Raw genomic sequence first — 21,747 nt, 5'->3', positions numbered from 1 at the left:
TGTGCACAACAATTGACCAATAAAGAATAGTATATGTTCTAAAAATGAATTTTATTCTTTCATCACTGCTTTTATAAGCAAATTTTGTAGGATGGATTCTGCCCACTGTACAAAGGGACCTGCAAGGGCACTTTAAAAAAAATGCTAGTATGGATGATACAAAGCACAGCTGACCACTCATCATTGCAACCTTGTGAAGATATCTTACACCAAAAGTGGGATGGGGAATAAAGGGGGGGGGAGGAAACATGCATGGATGGTGTTAATTTTAGTATGCTTATCAATTAACCTTGAGTGTAAGGTAAGGCAAGATACCATATAATGGTAGTGATATCCTTGACCTCCCCTCAGTTACCATATTCTGTAAGAACAGTGGTACCTTGGTTCTCAGAGTCAATCCGCTCTGGAAGTCCATTTGACTTCCAGAATGTTCGCAAACCAATGCACGGCTTCTGATTGGCCCCAGAAACAATGCCAACATGGACGTTCAGCTTCCAAAAACATTTGCAAACCGGAACACTTCTGGGTTTGCGGCATTCGGGAACCAAGGTACCACTGTACATTATATTTGCCACAAGTCTTAGGAGCTGTAAGGAGACAGAAGCCACTAGCTGAGGGCGGGGTGGAAAACAAACCCAAAGATCCTGGTGCCCAAAAACTCACTTGAGTTAAAACTACTGAAAAGGGGGGGGGGGCTAGCTTATCTCACACAAATCAGTTGGCAGATTAAGGCATGCTGCCAGCTTTGCTTTTGATCTAGGAGACAGTTTTTAAATACAATTTCAAAAGAAGTGTGGAAAAAGTCTCATGCCTTAAGAAAATTCTTTATTTTACAAAATTAAGAACCAATCATATATACATGAGCATTTAACTGCAACTAGTGAATACTTTTACATAATGGGGAGTTACTAAGCTTGTTAAAAATACCACACTACCAAGATTTTCTCTCTCCCTCAAACAGATTTTGGTTTTCAAGATTGTATGAAATTTGCAAAACTTAAATGCACTTTTAGTCAGTAACCATTTAACAATTTTGGGTTGCTCTTTAAAGTACTATAAAAGGGTCATCTAAAAGCTGAACTACCCTTCATTAATAGGTACGTGTGATTTTATCCATTTACTGAACAACTTGGTAGAAGGGTAACTTGGAATTAATTTTCGGTCCACATTGTTATTGTAGTCTCAATCATGCAGGCAGTTTTGATTCTATGGTGGTTAAGATGAAGCATACTGCTATATGACACATGGCCCGGCAATCTAAAAGGAGAAGCTAGCTATAATACAAGCCAGCACAACCCTTACGGCTGCTACTAAGATGTAAGCATCTCATGCATTATGTCTCCACCACCAGGGCCTAATGGATCACTTTCACAGAATTACTTGCACAAAAGATAAAAGCTAGCAGAGGGCTTAGGAACACATCACCCTCACAGAGAGCAAAAAAAGTTTTAAAATAAGCTTTCAAAAGCTAAATCTGCAAGTGCATGAGAGAACTGCAGCACTGCTCAAAGTTCTGAAATGACCTGCACCTTGCAAATTCAGCAAGTTTTAAAAGAAAACAGAGGTATATACACTGTAGTTTGTATCTGTTTTTACTTAAGAGCATGACACTCTACCAGCCATTATGAAACTGCTGATTGGAATCAGCCAAGATTCATAGCAAAGATGCCTTTTGCCCTCTGTAAAAACGCTAGTTCTTCTGCCATGTTTGAGATGTAACACTTTAAAGGAGGAAGCTTGCTTCCATGGACCCATGTTCTGTTGAACAGCATTCTGTTGTCACTGCTGCAAATTGTTGATAATAGCCAGAATACTCATTTTCTCTTGAGCTGCTTCTACATCTTCACTCTGTTTCTGAGCCACTCCCGTACCAAGGCCATACAGTCTCCCACAGTACTTTGCATCATCAATTGTGTCCTCAAAGAACAACTGCAAAACGGAAAAAATACATGTCACAAGTTGTGTCATATGGTCATTTCAGCAGTGACAGACCAACTGCAGAAACCATGGAAAGGGAAATTGTGTCTAGTCAAAGGAAAGTTGGAGATGCCAAGGTGGTTAGAATTTGCTGGCAAGCCACTGCACACTCTCACTATTTGGTAGGAGGCAAGACACACCTACCTCTTTCATTCTGAAAAATGCCATCCCTGTGAGTAGCGAGTCTGATCCAGCTTGGTGCTGCCGTCCAATCCGCTGTAAATCTAGCTGGTCAGCAACTTCCTGAAGGCCTCCCTGCAAGAGAGAAGAAATCAGACCTAAACCACCTCACCTCCTTGCCTTCTCTGCCTATGACAATTTGAGAACTCACAGCATTTCACAATAATTTCAAATCAAAGGCAAAGGGTTAGACTTGTATTTATTAACAAGGTTAACCCTGGACAATAATTTATACTTATACCAGCAAGCTTTAGAAACTACAATACAAACACAGAGCTTTCGGCATATCTTAGTACGTGCCTCAGGACTGGCATTTCGAGAATTGCATCCAAACTCAATTTGATCAACCCTTGAGTCATAAATTTAAGTGAATAGTAATAAAAGTGCAGTTCACAAAATGTAAAACAAAACAAAAAATTCTAGTGGTTGTCAGAGGCCAGTCGCAAACGTATTTCAGAGTACCACATCAGAACACAGGAAGACTCCCTGTAACACTGATTGTGAAAACAGCTTGGTGAATGAGGCATATGTGCACAATGATTCACAAAGAAGAAGGAGTGAGTGCACACTTCTGCCATTTGTACTGAATGACACCACGGTACAATAGGTTGCCACTCACACAATGGTTTTTGATTTCAAGGAGTATGTGACACTGGTCATCAAATAGTAGGCCAGTAGCAGGGAACCTTTTTTCCTGTGGGCCATATTAACAGTGGCTGAGGCTGAGTCAGCTATTTTTCTCCATCATTGTTTCCCACACCCTATACCCATCTCTAAGAAAGCATAAAAGCAGGTTGGTTTTATCTACTTTCAGCTGTCCCCAACCCCCCACCAGCTCAGTCTCTCTTTCTGTCCCTTCTTCAGCTCTATTCAACCCTCCATTGCAGTTACTAGCCCACACTCCCTCTCAATGCTAGGAAGATTCCACAACCCCCCACCCCAATCTTGGCAAAGCTCATCTGCTCTGCTATCAGGGAGATTTGGTGGTCTGGTTAATAGGAAGGAAGTGGTGGGAAACTGAAGATGCTGGTCATGCACCCAGCCCAGCACTAAGATGGGAGTTGCAATTCAAACAAATTCTAATATTATTATACTATTTATTATTTTAAAAGCCATAAATCTACCAAATAATCCCTATTTCATTTCAGCTCACTTTGTTTACATCTATACAAAGCAGCAACCAATGTATCTCAATTTGGCAATTACAGTAAAATCAAGTATTGTACCTTCAGGTTTTTACAGCTCTTCATGAGGTACTTAACGTCATATATAGATGGAAAGAAAAGGTTCAAGATATGAAAGAACTCGTGTTCTTCTTCTGGAAGCCTTGAATCTGTCAGAAGTTTTACCATATAACCGAAGTCATAGCCACTGAGGAAGGAATGGTGCAAAGACAGATCAACCAATGGTTTAAATGCATTATTTTCAAACCTGGCTGGTACTACTAAAATGCTGTTACAAGGAGATATCCTAGAGGCAGTTACAACAGTACATGCTCAACGCTCAACTACTGCGGATTTCTGGCAGGGAAAGAAAATTTCACAAATAGCGTCTTTTTGGAATTCATAGTGAATCATGTACTTAATTCAATCAACCAGCAAGCACTTGAGTGCTGGTAGTTCTGAAAACTAAACACAAGACAACGCTTCACATAATTGTAGGATTGGAAGGGACTCTGAGGGTCATCTAGTTCAACCCCCTACAATGCAGGCTTTGTTCTGCAGGGGGCCGACTAATAAGCTTATATTTATTTGCAAAGGGCACAGAACAGTGATGCAGAAGACTACACTGTGGAGTCTTACTTTAGCACTAAGAATTTCATCACCCTTCCCATCTCTCATAATTACCTCCCTCAATAACCCGTTCAAGTTAAGGGGACTTTAGCAGAAGGGGAGGGCGGAAAGGCCCACCCCCCTTTGTCAAAGGCCCCCAACATAAGTTTTATGGGATATGCAAAACTCTACAATCAAGCATAAATTTTTCACAACGTAACGTAAAAGTGGCTAAATGTTAGAAGTGAAATGCTATTTGACAAACCTGTGAAATGAAAGCCACTTGACATTGTCACAGAGCACCACACCAGAGGTCATAAGTAGTTCAGCAAAATGCAAAGTATCAATCCCTTCCTCTTCATGCTTCTGAAACTGCAGTCCAGAGCTTGCAAGAAGGTCTATTGAATCTTGAGAATACATATCTTCCCTAGTGAGAAAGGCAAATAAATAATATACATCAGGTCTTCACTGTACCCAAATGGATGCCTAAATGAATCAATGGAACTAAATGAATCAATGGAATGAGGCTCAAGACAAATTCCAGATAAAAACAAGAACCACTAAAAACATAGGAAAAAGACAATCATTTGAAAGCAATTATATATTGATAGAATTAAAAGTATATACATATATAAAATCTGTGTAAAACATGGAAATAATTACCAACAGAAACAGCACGGCACTAGCCCTTTCAGTCAATTCCCAAAAGCCTCTTGGAGCAAGAACGTCTTAATCCCACCCCCCACCCCCACCATGCTTCAGAAAGACAGCAAGAAGGGAGCCAGTCTAGCTTCTCTTCGGAAGGAGTTCCAAAGTCTGGGAGGAGCCACCATGAAGGCCCTCTCCCATGGCTCCACCCAGCATGCCTGTGAGAGTGATGGGCCTCCCCCTAAGTTATCAAAACCCAGACAGGCTTGTATGAGGAACAGCTGTGCAAAGTGAGAGCACACTTGCAGACTCTCCAGTATAAACTCCTCACTGGGGAACAAGAGACGAAAGTCCACAAAGAAATAGGAGATTGGGAGTGTGTAAGTACAAAGGCCCCAGAATGTTTTGAGTAAATGCAGGGCCACTATGTGTACATTTACCATAAAAAATGCCAGCTTCTTGCCATATACTTGGGATAAAAAATGGAAGACATTTTTGTTTTGACAATATTTTCCAGCTGGATAAAAAAGTATCTCCTTTAGGTTTAAAAACAATAAACATTTGCCTTGAATTGTTTTTTGTGCTGCTTGTATGGCATATTTGTAAACTACCATGAGAAGCATGTAAAACGTAATTCGTAAATTAACAAGTTATAATGATACTTACAAGAAATACTTTTTCCTGATTAGGGTGAAGGGCCTGTTAAAGACTTAACGCCCAAACGATTTTGCAATAATCCTAGGTTTAAATGTTATTTTTAATAACATTTTGACAAAAAAAACCATCATTCTGTGCTGGCACACTGATTTGAAACATAACCCCTTCATATTGAGATGGGATTTTTTCCTAGCTGGCAAGAAGCTCTTCTATCTCTGTGGGAACAACCTTTCAGAGCAAAACTCTGTTTCACACACACCCCAACTTTGAAGACTTACGTAAGGTTGAACTTGAAGTTAAACTGCCATGTGTTGATCCCAGCAGGGTATTCGCCTTTCTCATTTGTGAAGGTCAGGCCTAGCTGGATGATTTTCAGCAGATCAACATTGCATCGGAGCAACTGATACTGATAGTCTATAGAGCTGCGAAATTCACCTATAGGTCGAACAACAACTCCAGGAAACTCTGTGTCCTAGAAAAACAAAGGGGAAGTCCAACCCAAACCTTAAGTTCTACTCACAGACATAACAAACATTGATACAATAAACACCACAGACTATCTTCTGAATTCTGCAGTTGCCTGCTTCGTAGCATCAGCGTCTCAAAAAGTTAGGCATGCACAAAATAATGCCTATAGCCAACTGCAGTTTCTCTCTCTCTTTGTGGCCCTTTTCATTCTTTGGGGAAACATCTGGCCCTCCCCAGCCATTCTAAGATGGGAGATGAAGTGAGAGAATGCCTGCAACACTACAACTGTATTACTCCTTCTCCGCCCCCCCCCGCCCCGATTCAGAGGCACATGGTGACTCAGATGCCCTTGGCAGCTGTTCTTCCAGCTTGTTGCATGCAGCCAGCCAGCTATGCTGCAAAGCCCAATCTGTACACTATCTGCAAAGTGAATCCTTCATGTGCCATTGCCCCTGAATTCAACGGAAGGAGTAGAGATAAAAGGTGACGAGGGACAGGGGACTGAGGGACAACAGGAATGCAACCCAAAAAAAGCAAACCTCAAACTGATTCTGCTCCCCTAACTCTAAGCCATGTTCCGGAACATGTGAACTGTTCCTGTCTGTGAAATACAATTATTCAGTTTGCTTTCACATAGGATTTGCAGAAACTAAAGAGGAAGGGACATGGCTCTTCCGCACATGAAATCTACATATTTGCAGATGCTGGAACTGAAGAACCCATTATCTTGGGTTGTGGTCACTCATATATAATCTATATAATCTACATAAACTACAACATTTTAATAACTATGCTATGGTGCACACTAAAGACATATTCACATACCATATCTTTTATCAATCTGGGCTGTCATATGAGTTGGCTGGGAAGGAGCTTCTCTTGGGTTTAACCCAGGGGTAGGCAACCTAAGGCCCATGGGCCGGAAGGCAGCCCAATCGCCTTCTAAATCTGGCCCACGGACAGTCCAGGAATCAGCGTATTTTTACAAGAGTAGAATGTGTCCTTTTATTTAAAATGCATCTCTGGGTTATTTGTGGGGCCTGCCTGGTGTTTTTACATAAGTAGAATGTGTGCTTTTATTTAAAATGCATCTCTGGGTTATCTGTGGGGCATAGAAATCTGTTCATTTCCCCCCCCCACCTCCCCCCAAAATAGTCCAGCCCACCACATGGTCTGAGGGACGGTGGAGCGTCCCACGGCTGAAAAAAGGTTGCTGACCCCTGGTTTAACCTCACTGCAAAAGGAACTTTGTACTTGCTTATAGCTTCATCCCCTACATCCCAAACCAATGCTCATCTAATATCTCAATCTGTATTAAGGACATTGAAAATCCTCCTAAATTTCCTCAGGTCTTATATCACATCTACCGATTAGCTGAACACACTAATTTAAGCTAAAATAACACATTTGTCTACATAAAAATCCTATATTTAGGAAGTTGAATACTGGAAAACATATTTACCATTGCAATGTAGCTGTAGCTAAGAACTATTTCCCGAATTTTTCTCATTTCTTCTTCTAGATTATTTGCCCATACTTCGCAGATCACCTGACTGTTTTCTGCAAGTGCTGCTGGCATCCTGAGGGTTTTGCACCACAATCACAAGAGCAGGGTGGGAGCGCCAAGATGTCAGGATAAATCACCCTAAATATGCAGGGAAAATGACACGTGCTTATTCCAGCATGATATTCATTTCAGAGAAAAACTTAAGGGACAGGGAATCCAATCCTATACATGGTTGCTTAGACATAAGTCACAGATGGCAGAGTTCCACTCAAGACTTCCCCTTTCTCTCACTGTGTACCCTCAAAATCTGCTCCAAGGGTCCCCCCAACCCCCAGAACAGATTCTGAGGAAAGCAATAGCAAAGCTATAGCCACTGTCTCGTGACCAAGAATATCAGTGGTTTATTACAGTATTTTGTATCTTCTTTAAGGGTATAAACACTAAAACTATTACATTTTTTACATTTGTGTTTTGGTGTTGCGAAAGAGGCATTTGTGTAATTCTTATACTGACTGGAAGACAGATTCGCTTTCACCAGCAACACCCCAGAGACTATGCATAAGGATTGTGCCCTGGAGCCTTGAATACTACAGTAACTAGAGATAGAAACAGGTGTAATAAAGTTTAAGGTCTTATATTTATATATATAATGTTCATAAATGTACCAAGCAAACACATACATAAATATATAAACCGCATGTCTGAAGAAGCACAGGAAGACAGTCCTGAAACCATTTTGACTCCCAAACTGTCCAAATGTTTCTCTGCAAGGAGGGAGGGGGTGAGGGAACCTTCCCATTGTCTCAGGAATTAAGTGATTACCATCTCAAAGGAATGGCCAGATTACCAGAAAAGGCAATCAGATAAGGCATTCAGGTAACATGCCAGACAGGAGATAAACACTGCACTCTTTCTGTTGTAGGCCGCCTTTTCTGTGGTGTAAGTATGATGTATCTGGGGCTGGTATTGGACTCCAGGGCAGGCAATTTAAAATGTCTATATAAGGGCAATCACACCTTTGTCCTTAGTCCTCCTCCTCTCTCCTGCATGTGGGGGGAGCACCGTGTTGCAACAGCTTTCATAAAGATCAGGCTTACTAGCTGCCTTGCTTCTCTTCTCTGGTTGGCCTGTTATTTTCGCCTACCGATGGAGAACCTACAAAGGACTCTATAAGGGCTCTTGTGTACCCCATAAGGGAGTAAGGGCAGATTTTGTTTACAACACAGGATGTATTCCTTCAAGGCTCCATATATTGGCCACAGGATGTACTTTTTGAGCAGGCATTGTACACAATTCTGCCACTGCATACACATTCTCCAATGCATCTTTGATATTACAATTTAAATAGATCCATTCCACACAATGCAGGAATTGGGCCTTAAGTGTTATGGCACTTACCCTTTGGAATTTCCTTCGCTTGAATAGTAGACAAGTTGTCTTTTCAGTTGTCTTTTCAACAGCCTTTTTAAGTTGATATTTTTTCCAGTTTGATTTTGTGTATATCAGTTAAGATATTTTTGAAGATATTTTTGCTGTTTTGCCTCTTGTTGTTTGCTGCCCAGGTTCCTCTGGAACAAAGGATAGGATATAAAATTAGTAAATAGATATGCATCTTGACCAGAGAATGTACAAATAGATGTTAAGATATGCACATTCCTAAAAGACTGGTGTTTACAGATTAAGTTTTTTAAAAAGAAGTTCAAAATGCACAAGGTATGCATTGCTGCTTCTGCCTCCTGAAAAAGTCCATTGAAAATCACTCTTCTTTCTTCCTATGCAAAGGCAAAAGACAGAGAACTTGGGAGAAAATATTTATGCTAGGTTCACAGAACAGGGTTATTCAATGCGGCCAAGTTTGTGGGTGGCACCAATTTTTTTTATAGTAGCGAGCACCAAAACAGATCACAAAGCATTTCAAAAGGATCTTTCTGAATGGAGTGAAACAACAACCTAAAATTGGCCTCCACAGTCACTTATGGACTCACTATTAAGCCCATATTCATGGAAGACAATCTTAACTCAGCTAAGAGTGATCGCCAAAGAAGGAGGATGCAAATGAAGTTCACGGTTAAGAGAAGTATGATGAACTTTGGTGCAAAAAAATATCAATTTCATATATATACCAATGGGGACTGAACTGGTAGTAACTAACCAGGAAAAAAATAATACAGGTTTATAAAAACTATACACGGTATAGAGAAAACAGAAATAAAAACACATTTCCCCCTCTCTCATGATAGAATGTTAAACTATGGAATTCACTACCACAAGACTGGTGATGATATTTACTTCCAGTCTCAAGGTCTAGTAGTAGCTTGGCTTCCTCTCTTATGGTGCTATATTTCACACTATTTTGTCTAACCTTTTGACAATGAAAATATAGGCTTCTCAGAATTGCTTGTTGTGAAACAAGGATTTTGTTTTAAGCCTGCTGCTCTCAGTGTCCCTAAAAACAACCAAGTGAACATTTTTTCACTATTTTATATGAATCTGCCAGCATCTTTTTCTAAACCCAAGTAACCTTCAGTAAAATTATCTGCCCTAAAAACCATGCCATTATTCTGAACATTCTTCTTGCATTTCCTTATTTATATTTGCTTTTCAGAGTAGCAGAAACAGTACTAAAAATGCATAAAAATCAACAGGATCATTTTTGTCTCACAAGTTTGAGAAAAACAATCTTTGCCTTCCTACAGATGCTTCAAACTGTGCTGTTTCCAAAATATCCTCTCTATTAAACCAAGTTATATCTTAGATATTAAGAAATTTCATTATGTATAATCATTTTTAACCCAACAGTCTTTAAAGAAAACCTCACACAACGATCTAAAAATTCTTAAACTATGTTCACTATTTCCAAGTGTATTGTATATTATTATGTTTGTTAATTATTCATCACCACAACACTCGAGTGTTACATCTAAAATAGGCAATACATCATTTTAATCAGACTGCTCCACCTCACCCAAGTAATACTGTTTACTGATCAATCTACTTCACAAATCCAACAGAGCAGGATTTCCTAATTTTGCTCTGAATCATCCCTCAAACCCCTTTAACAAGGCAATTCACCCAGACATTTCTCTGCTAGAATTAGTTCCCTATACTCCACCCTAGAAATGAAGAAATATATGTATTTTCTTGCAGCCTTTGCTCTTCCTGTTTGGTTCTCTCTTTGCCCAGGAACCCACCATCCCTCCAAGGCCCACCCGCATCCAACACCCTCCTCCATTCGTTTACCAGTACTTTTCTGCTATTTCAATCCCCCCAAGCAGAAGTACAGACTGGAGTAAAAAAAAACAAAAAACCCCATTTTCTGCTTAAATGCGAGGCCTCCTTCGATCTCCGCAACAGGGAAGGAAGCCGGGGGTTAGAAATGTACGGAAACAACGACGAAGAAACAAATCGGCTTAATAAGAGCACAATATTCTTACATGCGAGAGATTCTCGGCGAGTTTTGTCGCGACGAAATCTAGATCGACCTGGACGATGCGACTTCGCAGCAGAAGCCTCTCTCGTCCGTGATGCCTTCCAACGGAGAGGAGGGAATATTCTCTCTCACGAAAGAAGCATTTGCAGGACAACTTGCGTGCGTGTTTCTCCGCCCGCCCTCTGCGATGCAAGAAAAACCTCTCCGCGCGGAACTTCAGGCCCTCGCCTCTATGCGCCTTGCGCGGGAGGAGGTGGAAACGACGACGCCACAAACCTCTTGAGGTGCTGGAACCCCTGCTCTGTCTTCCCCACCTTGGGAGCTCTGGAGCCACGCAAGGGAGAACCGAGGGTTAAAACAAAACAAAAAAAACCACCACCACCCACCCACAACCAGGAAATCCGGTCTGCGAACAAAGGCGCTTTCCCGCCCGAGACCCTCGAGAGGCTCCTCCCCCTCCCCGACCTCTCTGCCCTCAACCTCCCCCTCCTGGCCTCAGGCCTAAATGCGAGCCCAACGCCTCACCAGGAGCGCGGGGAAACCGAGCGTCGGGCCGTTGCTCCTTTCCGCCGCTTTGGTCTTCCTCTGGTAGGGTCCCTTCTAGGCTACCAATATTCCATCGCTCGATGGTTCGCTGAGCTGGGCGTCTTTCTGTGTGTTTTTCTCCCTACACGCATGCGCTCTAAGCAAGCCTTCCTGGGACAGGAAGCATCCGGCTTTCCGTAAGAGACACCGGAAAGAGGAAAGAGCGCATTTTTTGCGCGTGAGCACAGCCGGCAGCGGCTCCTCCTCCTCGCTGCGTTCCCTGCGCGCCTGCGCCTGGGAGGCGTTGGGTAAACCAGATGTACAACGCGTGTCCTGTTGAAAGGGATGGCTGAGTTTTTTTTAATTATTATTTATTCGTTATGGAGCAGGATTCAACGGCGGCAGCGCCCGCCCAGAAAGGAGGAGAGGCAGCTGTGAAAGCGATCGAGCTGTTTTGTTTTGATTTTGGCAAGCTCTGCTTAAGCAACTGAGGCAACAATCCGAAAAGCACCCTGGTTTGGGAATAATAATAAGCCCCCTTGAACCCCGTTCCCATAAGATTTATTCCCGAGTGAGCATGCATGCTAATGCGCCATGACTGTAATGTTAAGCACACTTGAGACCTGGTTCTGGACCTTGAAGTAAATCCATTTCAGGTCACTTGGAGTCATTCCCAAGTAACTGCATTACAGTGCCATTTTGAAACCATAAGGACTTTGCTTCCAAGGTAAAGTGAGATCATTCTGCGAAATAGAGCCTGCAAGTTGAAAGTTTCCCCCTCTACGATTTGTTGTTTTTGTTTAGTTGTGTCTGACTCTTCGTGACCCCATGGACCAGAGCACGCCAGGCACGCCTTTCCTTCACTGCCTCTCTCAATATTATTATCATTATTATTAATATTTTACTATTTATGCTAAGTTCCAAGAAGCTATTACCTTGAGTTTTAATAGGTTATAAGGTTTTATTGATAACCATATTTGTTGTATTTTTGTTGGTGTGTGTCTTGGATGCTATGGCCAGTCGGCTACACAAATAAAGTTTGAATTTGAATGCACAATTTTACTCATCAGATATCATGCTGTTAAATAAGAATTTCAGCTATACAATAAAAATTCATAAATGCACACATATCTAAATATATGAGCCATGTGTCTGAAATGGTATAGGAGAGCAATCTTGAAGCCATTTTGACTCTCCCAATGACCTCAAATGTTCTTCTACAGTAAGAGAGGCAAATGGGGAAAGCCTTCCTATTGTCTTTTTGCTTGCAAATCCTGTGTTAAGGTTGTGTTTGCGTATGAATAGGGTATGACCTGGACTCAGGAACTAAAGTATTAACCATCACAAAAGAATGGCCAGACTGCCCAGGTAATGCAATCAGTGACCATTAGATATCCAGGCAGACAAGATTTTTACTGTAGACCAGTGTTTTTCAACCACTGTTCCGCGGCACACTAGTGTGCCGCGAGATGTTGCCTGGTGTGCCGTGGGAAAAATTGAAAAATTACTTTATATATAGTCAATATAGGCACAGAGTTAAATTTTTTAACATTTTCTAATGGTGGTGTGCCTCGTGATTTTTTTCATGAAACAAGTGTGCCTTTGCCCAAAAAAGGTTGAAAAACACTGCTGTAGACCGCCTCCTGTGATGCTTGTGGTGAGTGGGGACCCTGCTGCAACAGTTTATTTCCCTTTAATAAAGATCAGGCTTACTAGCTGCTTTGCTTCTCAATATACTCTGGTTGGCCTCTGTTATTTCCTCCTACCGATAGGGAACCCTCAAGGACTCTATGCGGGCTCCAGAATACCCCATAACAAAAAGGGAGCAGTTTTTTCTTATAACAATGCCCACACACACACAAATGCCGCCCAAAAACACATGGTAGCAGTAAAGGCTGTTGCCATAAGCTGTTTTCAGCACAGTCTCAAACCTGCCATAGTGGTATAAAAACATTTGGTTTTGTACTTGGGCTGATACATTGCTATCTTAGCCCAATCTGCAACAAAATTCATCACCCACATCTATTTTTGCTTCCTATTATTCCTTCTGTCTGCTTCTCTTAACCCTTAACTCATAAGGCTAGAAATGTTCAACTCCCAGTCACCACAGACTGTGGGAATTATCTCAGCAACATATGGAGAACCAAATGTTCCCCACCCTGAAGTAAATGACGTAACCCCTGATGTAGTGATGGCCACCACCTTGGATGGTTTTGTTATAAGAATTTTAAGGTCTCAAATATTAAATAAATAGTCATAAATGCACACACATATAAATATATGAACCACATGTCTGAAACAGTACAGGAAAAAAGTCCTGAAACCAATTTGACTCTCCCAATTTTTAAAATGATTTTCTTGTTTTACAAAGGTATATGCAATGTCTCTCTCGTATTTTTCCATGTCACATTTTTACACATCAGTTTCGTTTGCTGAGACATTTGACACTCCCAATTTGACCTCAAATGTTTCTCTGCAAGGACAAAGGAAATGGGAAAATCTCCTCATTGTCTCTTTGCTCACAAATCCTGTCTTAAGGGCATATCTGTGTATGAATAGGGTGAGCCTGTGACCTGGATTCAGGAACTAATGGCCAGACTGCCCAAGTAATGCAATCAGTGCCCATTATCATCATGGTGTATCTGAAGAAGTGTGCATGCAGGGGCGTAGCAAGGTAAATTGGTACCCGGGGGCAAAAAAAAATTTGCCACCCCCCCCCCAGTCATGGGAAGGTCAGGTGGTACCCGGTACGGAAAATTTCTTGTCAACCCCCCCATTGATTCCCCCCCCCCCCTGCAAAAATTGTTTTACGTTATTTCATATTTTCTTACAAAGGAATAATAACAAGTAATAATAAAAAACTTATTTATATCCCATCCTCCCCAGCCAAAATCGGGCTCAGGGTGGCTAACATCAGATATATAACATTGGTATAAAATCAAACAATAATTAAATTACCTCCTAAAAACATCTCAAAATCAAATTAAAGTCTAATTAGATGGCTTTCCACAGGGTTAGGGTTGGGAACAGTAAAGTGTACTCTGAACTGAAATTTCAGCCTTTATGACATAGGAAAACAGCCAAGTGAACAGCTATTTTGGTGGACGAGGGTCAAGATATTAACCGATATGGATGAAATTTCATATATAGCTATATAATCCCTAGTATAGTAAGATAAGACCTTCGGAGCAGGTATTTTCCAAAAAAAAATTAAAAAAAAATTGTTCCTTGATAATTTGTCACCCCCTCCATTATGGAACCCGGGGCGTACCGCCCCCTCGCCCCCCCTTGCTACGCCCCTGTGTGCCTGCACACGAAAGCTCATACCAAGAACAAACTTAGTTGGTCTCTAAGGTGCTACTGGAAGGATCTTTTTATTTTTTATTTTGTTTTCATTATCATCATGGGTACCCATCAGTCAAAGGGAATAGATATTATTAGTCAACCACAGAAGTTTGAAAATGTGGGCTCCAATTGTGAAAAGCGTCAACCAGTCAGACTCTTGTGGAGAAGAAAGCCTAGACAGCGCTTTCTTCTTGATGGGACTCTGTCAGCCCTCAGAAATAACCCTCCTGTTAGAGATCTTTATTTCTCTGGGAGTGAATAAGTTTTGTACTTAAGGTTTTAAAATGTTAAGAAACGTTTTTCCTGTGGTTAAATTGGCCTTAAAGCTAACATCCCAGCTAATATTAAATGTGCAGTTTAAAAATGTAAGCTTCCTTCAAAGTTTTTGTCCGAGGGAGCCATGTTTTCAGTCTGATCAACTCAAACATGGTAAATATTGAGGAATGTGTATACCTACCTGTTTTTTTCTACAGTAAGGGGGGCAGGATGAAAGAGAGAGTTGTAACTTTGAAAATGTTTTGCTTTGTAAACTCCATCTATAAGAACGTCCATGGTCCTTTTGAAGAGGAGTACTGTATCTTAATCCCAGTCTCCTTTGCCATAGTTTAGCCTCTTGGTATACTTAATGTTTCCTGCTGCAAAGTAGTTGAACACAAGATGCTTTTACAATTAATATGCAATGTCTGGCTTTCATCAGCCTTAAGTAGATCTCCTTAGAGTAAAAGGTTTTTTGAAAAATCTTAAAATTGTTTGTAAGGCAGAGCTTCCATGTTGCTGTGTCCATAATATTAACCCATACATAGTCTTCCCTTTTAAAATGTTTTTCCCCCCTCTTGTTTTGTGTCTCTGAGCTTTTTCCTTCCCCATCTTCTTACTTCTATGCTTTAACAGGTTAATTTACTCCCGAGTAAGCTTCCTTTAATGAGGAAACTGCAATGGATGGGGGGCAGTGTCACTAGGAACTCCGTTTGGTATGAAAGGTGCTCAGCCCTTCTCACTTTCCTATGTGTGGTTGTTGTAACTACAGTGGTGCCCCGCTAGACGAAAATAATTCGTGACAGCCGCGCTTTCGCTGGACGAAAAAAAAAAGACGAAAAATTTTCGTCTTGCGAGGCAACCCCATAGACGTTTTCGTCTTGCGGGGCAGCCTCCCGCTAGACGAATGCCTTCGTCTAGCGAGTTTTTCGTCTTGCGAGGCATTCATCTAGCGAGGCACCACTGTATTGAATTACTTCTATCCCTTACTGTAATTGAGTCAGAAGATGCAACACTAATTGTTCAATAAAGCCATGATTGGCTTTTCTTACCAGGCACTCAAGGAAGGTAAGGGGTCATTTAAAAAAAACAAACCAGATTTCTACTAAAGCCTCAGCGTTAATGGATCATGTTTCTTGTATTCAGAGTTTTCCCACTGAGTTTGTCTCTTGAGTAGTTTTTAAAAAAATGAATTTCAGTGAATTTTATCAGGTTTTGTTTTGCATGTATATGCCTATGCATTTTAGGAACAGCATTTCCTGACAGAGATTTTCACAGGAAATAATTTTCCCTTTCAAACAGGATTCATGAACCTCTAAGAAAATTTAGACCCACATAAGCAAAATGTTTAATAACTTGTCGATTGTGTCCAAATTAACAAAAACTTTGTCCCTTCGTTTCTTTCACAGCCAAACTAAGTGAAGACTAAGCAGAAAATAAAAGTAGTAATTATATGGGGAAAGTGATAATAATACAGTGGTACCCTGGGTTGCGTATGTAATTGGTTCCAGGTTACAATTTGTAACCCGAAAAGTACGCAACCCGAACAAGCACACGAAAAACCCGGAAGTAGCTGTTTGCGCATGCGCGAATATGTCTGCGCATGCATGAACTGCGCAGAACGCTTCTGTGCATCCGCGTGTGCTCTGGGCTGTGCTTCTGGGTTACCGGAGTTCGTAACCCGGAGCGTATGTAACCCGAGGTACGACTGAGTGGTACCTCAGGTTAAGAACTTAATTTGTTCTGGAGGTCTGTTCTTAACCTGAAACTGTTCTTAACCTGAGGTACCACTTTAGCTAATGTGGCCTCCCACTACCGCCGTTCCACCGCTATGCAATTTCTGTTCTCGTCCTGAAGCAAAGTTCTTAACCCAAGGTACTATTTCTGGGTTAGCGGAGTCTGTAACCTGAAGCATCTGTAACCCGAGGTACCATTGTAACTGCATTTTTTCATCATTTTTGGACCTTCTTGCTGAGTGAAAAGCATAGAATACTATTGAGAAAATGTTCGAGAAAATGCAACATGTGTTATTTTATGTGATATCCTGTGTCCAGCTATGTGCACTGCTACACTTGTGAATAGCCTAAAGACATGCAAGTCTCTTCAAATTTACACAAAGGCATCCATTTACAACATACCAGGTTATTATTTGTGGGGCAATTTTTTTTAGTAAAAATTATAGCCCCAGAGGGGGATTGTGATGGGAATTATAAGGTCTAAGATATAAAATAAATGTTCATAAATGTACCAGGCAAACACATACATAAATATATAAATCACATATCTGAAACAGTACAGGAAAAAAAGTCCTGAAACCATTTTGACTCTCCCAATTTGACCTCAAATGTTTCTCTGTAAGGCCAAAGGAAATGGGAAAACCTCCTCATTGTCTCTTTGCTCACAAATCCTGTCTTAAGGGCATATCTGTGTATGAATAGGGTGAGCCTGTGACTTGGATTCAGGAACTAAAGTATTTACCATCACAAAAGAATGGCCAGACTGCCCAAGTAATGCAATCAGTGGCCATTAATAGGTATCCTGGCAGACATGTTTTCTGCTGTAGATTGCCTATACTGTGATGTATTGGGAGGGTGGTCTTGAGCTACAGGGTGGGCAATTTCAAAAGTCTATATCATGGCTTGCACACCATTGTTCTGTGTTCCTCCTCCCTCCTGCGTGGGGCGGGGGGGGGGTGAGCACCCTGTTCCAACAGTTTAATAAATATCAAGCTGTTGGCCAAGCATTCAAAAGGAAGTGAGATAGTAGTAATGGGGGATTTCAACTACCCTGATATTTGTTGGATGTCAAACTCAGCCAAGAGCATAAGGTCGAACAGATTCCTCACTGGCCTTGCAGACAATTTCATTGTCCAGAAAGTGGGAGAAGCAACAAGAGGATCAGCCATTTTAGATCTGGTCCTAACCAATAGTGATGACCTGGGTAGTGGGGTAGAAGTGGCAGGATCATTAGGTGGGAGTGACCATGCTCTACTGGAGTTTATTATACAGCGGAAAGGAGCAACCAAGCATACTAAGACTCAAATTCTAGACTTTAAGAAAGCCGACTTCAGAAAACTTAGGGAAATGCTGGGTGAAATCCCATGGACAGAAATACTAAAAGGGAAGGGAGTTCATGATGGTTGGGAGCTTGTTAAAAGGGAGATATTAAAAGCACAACTTCAGGCAATACCAGTGAGACGGAAACATGGAAGGTGCCTAAAGAAGCCAGGGTGGCTATCTAAAGAACTTTTAATTGAGTTAAGATTTAAAAGGGATATGTACAAAAAAGGGGGAAACCACCAGAGAGGAATTCAAACAAATAGCCAGCACGTATAGAGACAAAGTCAGAAAAGCTAAAGCACAGAATGAACTCAGGCTTGCTAGAGAGGTTAAAAGCAACAAAAAGGGCTTTTATGGTTATGTCCGTAGCAAAAGGAAGAACAAGGAAACAGTGGGGTCACTTAAAGGAGAAGATGGTGAAATGCGAACAGGTGACAGAGAAAGGGCAGAACTCCTCAATGCCTTCTTTGCCTCAGTCTTCTCCAAGAAAGAAAACAATGCCCGACCTGAAGAATATGGAGCAGATGATTCAGCAGGGGAAACACAGCCCAGAATAAGTAAGGAGGTAGTACAAGAATACTTGGCTAGTTTAGATGTATTCAAGTCTCCAGGGCCAGATGAACTACATCCAAGAGTATTAAAAGAACTGGCAGAGGTGATTTCAGAACCACTGGCAGTAATCTTTGAGAATTCCTGGAGAACAGGCGAAGTGCCAGCAGACTGGAGGAGGGCAAATGTTGTCCCTATTTTCAAAAGGGGGGGAAGAGAGGACCCAAACAATTACCGCCCAGTCAGCCTGACATCAATACCAGGAAAGATTCTAGAGCAGATCATTAAGCAAACGGTCTGTGAGCACCTAGAAAGGAACGCTGTGATAACTAAAAGTCAGCATGGGTTTCTGAAAAATAAGTCATGTCAGACTAACCTGATCTCATTTTTTGACAGAATTACAAGCCTGGTAGATGAAGGGAATGCTGTGGATGTAGCATATCTTGATTTCAGCAAGGCCTTTGACAAGGTGCCCCATGATATTCTTGTAAAGAAGCTGGTAAAATGTGGGCTAGACAATGCTACCATTCAGTGGATTTGTAACTGGCTGACTGACCGAACCCAAAGGGTGCTCATCCATGGCTCCTCTTCATCCTGGAGAGAAGTGACTAGTGGGGTGCCACAGGGTTCTGTCTTGGGCCCAGTCTTATTCAACTTCTTCATCAATGATGGGCTTGAGGGCATCCTGATCAAGTTTGCAGATGACACCAAATTGGGAGGGGTGGCCAATACCCCAGAGGACAGGATCACACTTCAAAATGACCTTAACAGATTAGACAACTGGGCCAAAGCAAACAAGATGAATTTTAACAAGGAGAAATGTAAAGTACTACACTTGGGCAAAAAAAATGAAAGGCACAAATACAGGATGGGTGACACCTGGCTTGAGAGCAGTACATGTGAAAAGGATCTAGGAGTCTTGGTAGACCACAAACTTGACATGAGTCAACAGTGTGATGCAGCAGCTAAAAAAGCCAATGCAATTTTGGGCTGCATCAATAGGAGTATAGCGTCTAGATCAAGGAAGTATTAGTACCACTATATTCTGCTCTGGTCAGACCTCACCTGGAATACTGTGTCCAGTTCTGGGCACCACAGTTCATGAAGGATACTGACAAGCTGGAACGTGTCCAGAAGAGGGCAACCAAAATGGTCAAAGGCCTGGAAACGATGCCTTATGAGGAACGGCTTAGGGAGCTGGGTATGTTTAGCCTGGAGAAGAGAAGGTTAAGGGGTGATATGATAGCCATGTTCAAATATATAAAAGGATGTCATATATAAAAGGATGTCATATAGAGGAGGGAGAAAGGTTGTTTTCTGCTGCTCCAGAGAAGCGGACACGGAGCAATGGATTCAAACTACAAGAAAGAAGATTCCACCTAAACACTTCCTGACAGTGAGAGCTGTTCGGCAGTGGAATTTGCTACCAAGGAGTGTGGTGGAGTCTCCTTCTTTGGAGGTCTTTAAGCAGAGGCTTGACAGCCATCTGTCAGGAATACTTTGATGGTGTTTCCTGCTTGGCAGGGGGTTGGACTGGATGGCCCTTGTGGTCTCTTCCAACTCTATGATTCTATGATTCTAAGCTTACTAGCTGCTTTGCTTCTCAATATTCTCTGGTTGGCCTCTCTTATTTTCTCCTACCTACAGAGAACCTACATAAGAGCTCTGTATGGGCTCTTGGGTACCCCATAAGGGAAAAGGAGCAGTTTTTCCTTAGAATCTCTTTACTTAAGTAATCCAATCTGGTTTGATCAACATCCCCCTGTTTGTGTCCACTCTAGGCAAACAAGGAATGTTGTATTTGACTGTTCCAATGGATTACATCCCACACATAGCTCCAACTTGAATACTGCCCTGTGGCAGTGGCAGCCTCAGCAGCCCGGAGCCAGCCTGGTAGCGCAGTTGGCTCTGGCTGGCTTCAGAAGCTGCCCGCTGCCAAGGCACCTGCCATTTTTCCTCTACGGAAGTCCCCATATGATGTGTCTTGTGCAGCCGCCACTGCCGAAGGGGAACTGGGGACGTACAGTGGTACAGATCTCCTGCCCCCTTCCCCCTTTGTTTTGACTGATTGGGGGATGCTTGGGAGCTGCAGGCTGGTGGCCATTGCCTAGTTGTTGTTTTTTTTAAAAAAACTACGCATGTATGTTTCACAGGGTGGGAAAGAAGGGCCTGGCAGAGAAACCGCGTGCCTTCAAAGAAAAAAAAAAAAGTGTTCCCAGATTCATTTTAAAAAATCTGGTAACCATAGTTTATGACCCATTATTCGCAATTTTCCTTCACCCTTTATCTCCAAGATGTGGTATATTTTGCTTACTCCAGTTTTCTGGAGTCCCCCCCCCCCAAATAACTTCTGCCTTCAGCATTCTATTCCAAAACCAAAATAATTGATAATGTCCTTGTTCTGTAGGTGAGTTCAGCACACCCCATGGCTTTCTACTAGTACCACCGTTATGCTGATACCTCACTTCACTACTTCTTTTCTTCCTTCATCTGTTCTCAAATCTCTAAGTGCCCCTCTCATGCAAGTATTTCTCTCTCTAAATGATGTTTCATTGCTCCCTTGTGCTCAAAGGAAAAGGTCTTAACCATTCTGTCCACTCAATTTACTACAGCCCCACACAGATAGATGACACTGGTGTATGTTTCAATGGAATTAAACTGGCTTAAATCCAAGGATTCTTGGCCTATGTACCAGACAATAAATGAGGGTGTAGATTATAATTTCATCTCAACACACACACACACACACACACACACACTGACATTCCCTCCTTAAGCAAAATTTCAATGCCTTCTTTACATAGAATAGGAGATAGTTGTTCATGTGCTATTCTCGGTCAGTGAAAGAGTGGAGCATATGGGAAAGAGTCCATGATCTTGGTTCTAGTGACACCCATATCACATCATCTAATCACTACAGATAAACTTATTGATGTTAGTTAAGTCAAAGTCTTAGCAAGGAATCAGCAAGTATCACTTAGCATGAAGTGTCCCCCGCTCTTGAAAGTGATCCAAACAGAATGTTTTGTCCTGGGTGTGTGTGCCTCTGCCCTGAACGGCATCTGCACTATGATCTGCAATAATTGCAGCACACCTCCACTTAGGACAAAGGGACATGGGTGGCACTGTAGTCTAAACCACTGAGCCTCCACAGTCACTTATGGACTCATTTGGCAATCACTCATAGCCGAGTAAGATTGTCTTCCATAAACACGGTTTTAACAATGAGTCCGTAAGTGACGGTGGAGTTGGAGATGGCATTTATAAGTGGTCCATGTTTCACAACCATACAGTAAGGTTGGAAATACAATAGCTTTGTAAACAAGCATTTTTGGTTTCCCTGCAAATGTCCCGGTCCTCAAACACTCTGCACTT

At 41.8% G+C, this 21,747-nt stretch overlaps 1 protein-coding gene across 1 annotated transcript; it reads right to left on the bottom strand.

Moving 5' to 3' along the window:
* Positions 1–805: 805 nt before the first annotated feature.
* CNOT8 (CCR4-NOT transcription complex subunit 8) lies at positions 806–11,288 on the bottom strand. Its single transcript, XM_033140352.1, has 8 exons — positions 11,165–11,288; positions 8,608–8,777; positions 7,165–7,347; positions 5,513–5,706; positions 4,195–4,356; positions 3,384–3,528; positions 2,122–2,232; positions 806–1,929 (listed from the first exon to the last, which is right to left on the bottom strand). The coding sequence occupies exons 3-8, from the start codon at positions 7,279–7,281 to the stop codon at positions 1,780–1,782; spliced, it is 879 nt and encodes a 292-aa protein (XP_032996243.1). The 5' UTR covers positions 7,282–7,347; positions 8,608–8,777; positions 11,165–11,288; the 3' UTR covers positions 806–1,779.
* Between the last annotated feature and the right edge of the window lie 10,459 nt (positions 11,289–21,747).

Source organism: Lacerta agilis, chromosome 2 (genome assembly GCF_009819535.1).
Source record: "Lacerta agilis isolate rLacAgi1 chromosome 2, rLacAgi1.pri, whole genome shotgun sequence".
NCBI classification, from domain to species: domain Eukaryota; kingdom Metazoa; phylum Chordata; class Lepidosauria; order Squamata; family Lacertidae; genus Lacerta; species Lacerta agilis.
This window is presented reverse-complemented; position numbering and strand designations above follow the sequence as displayed.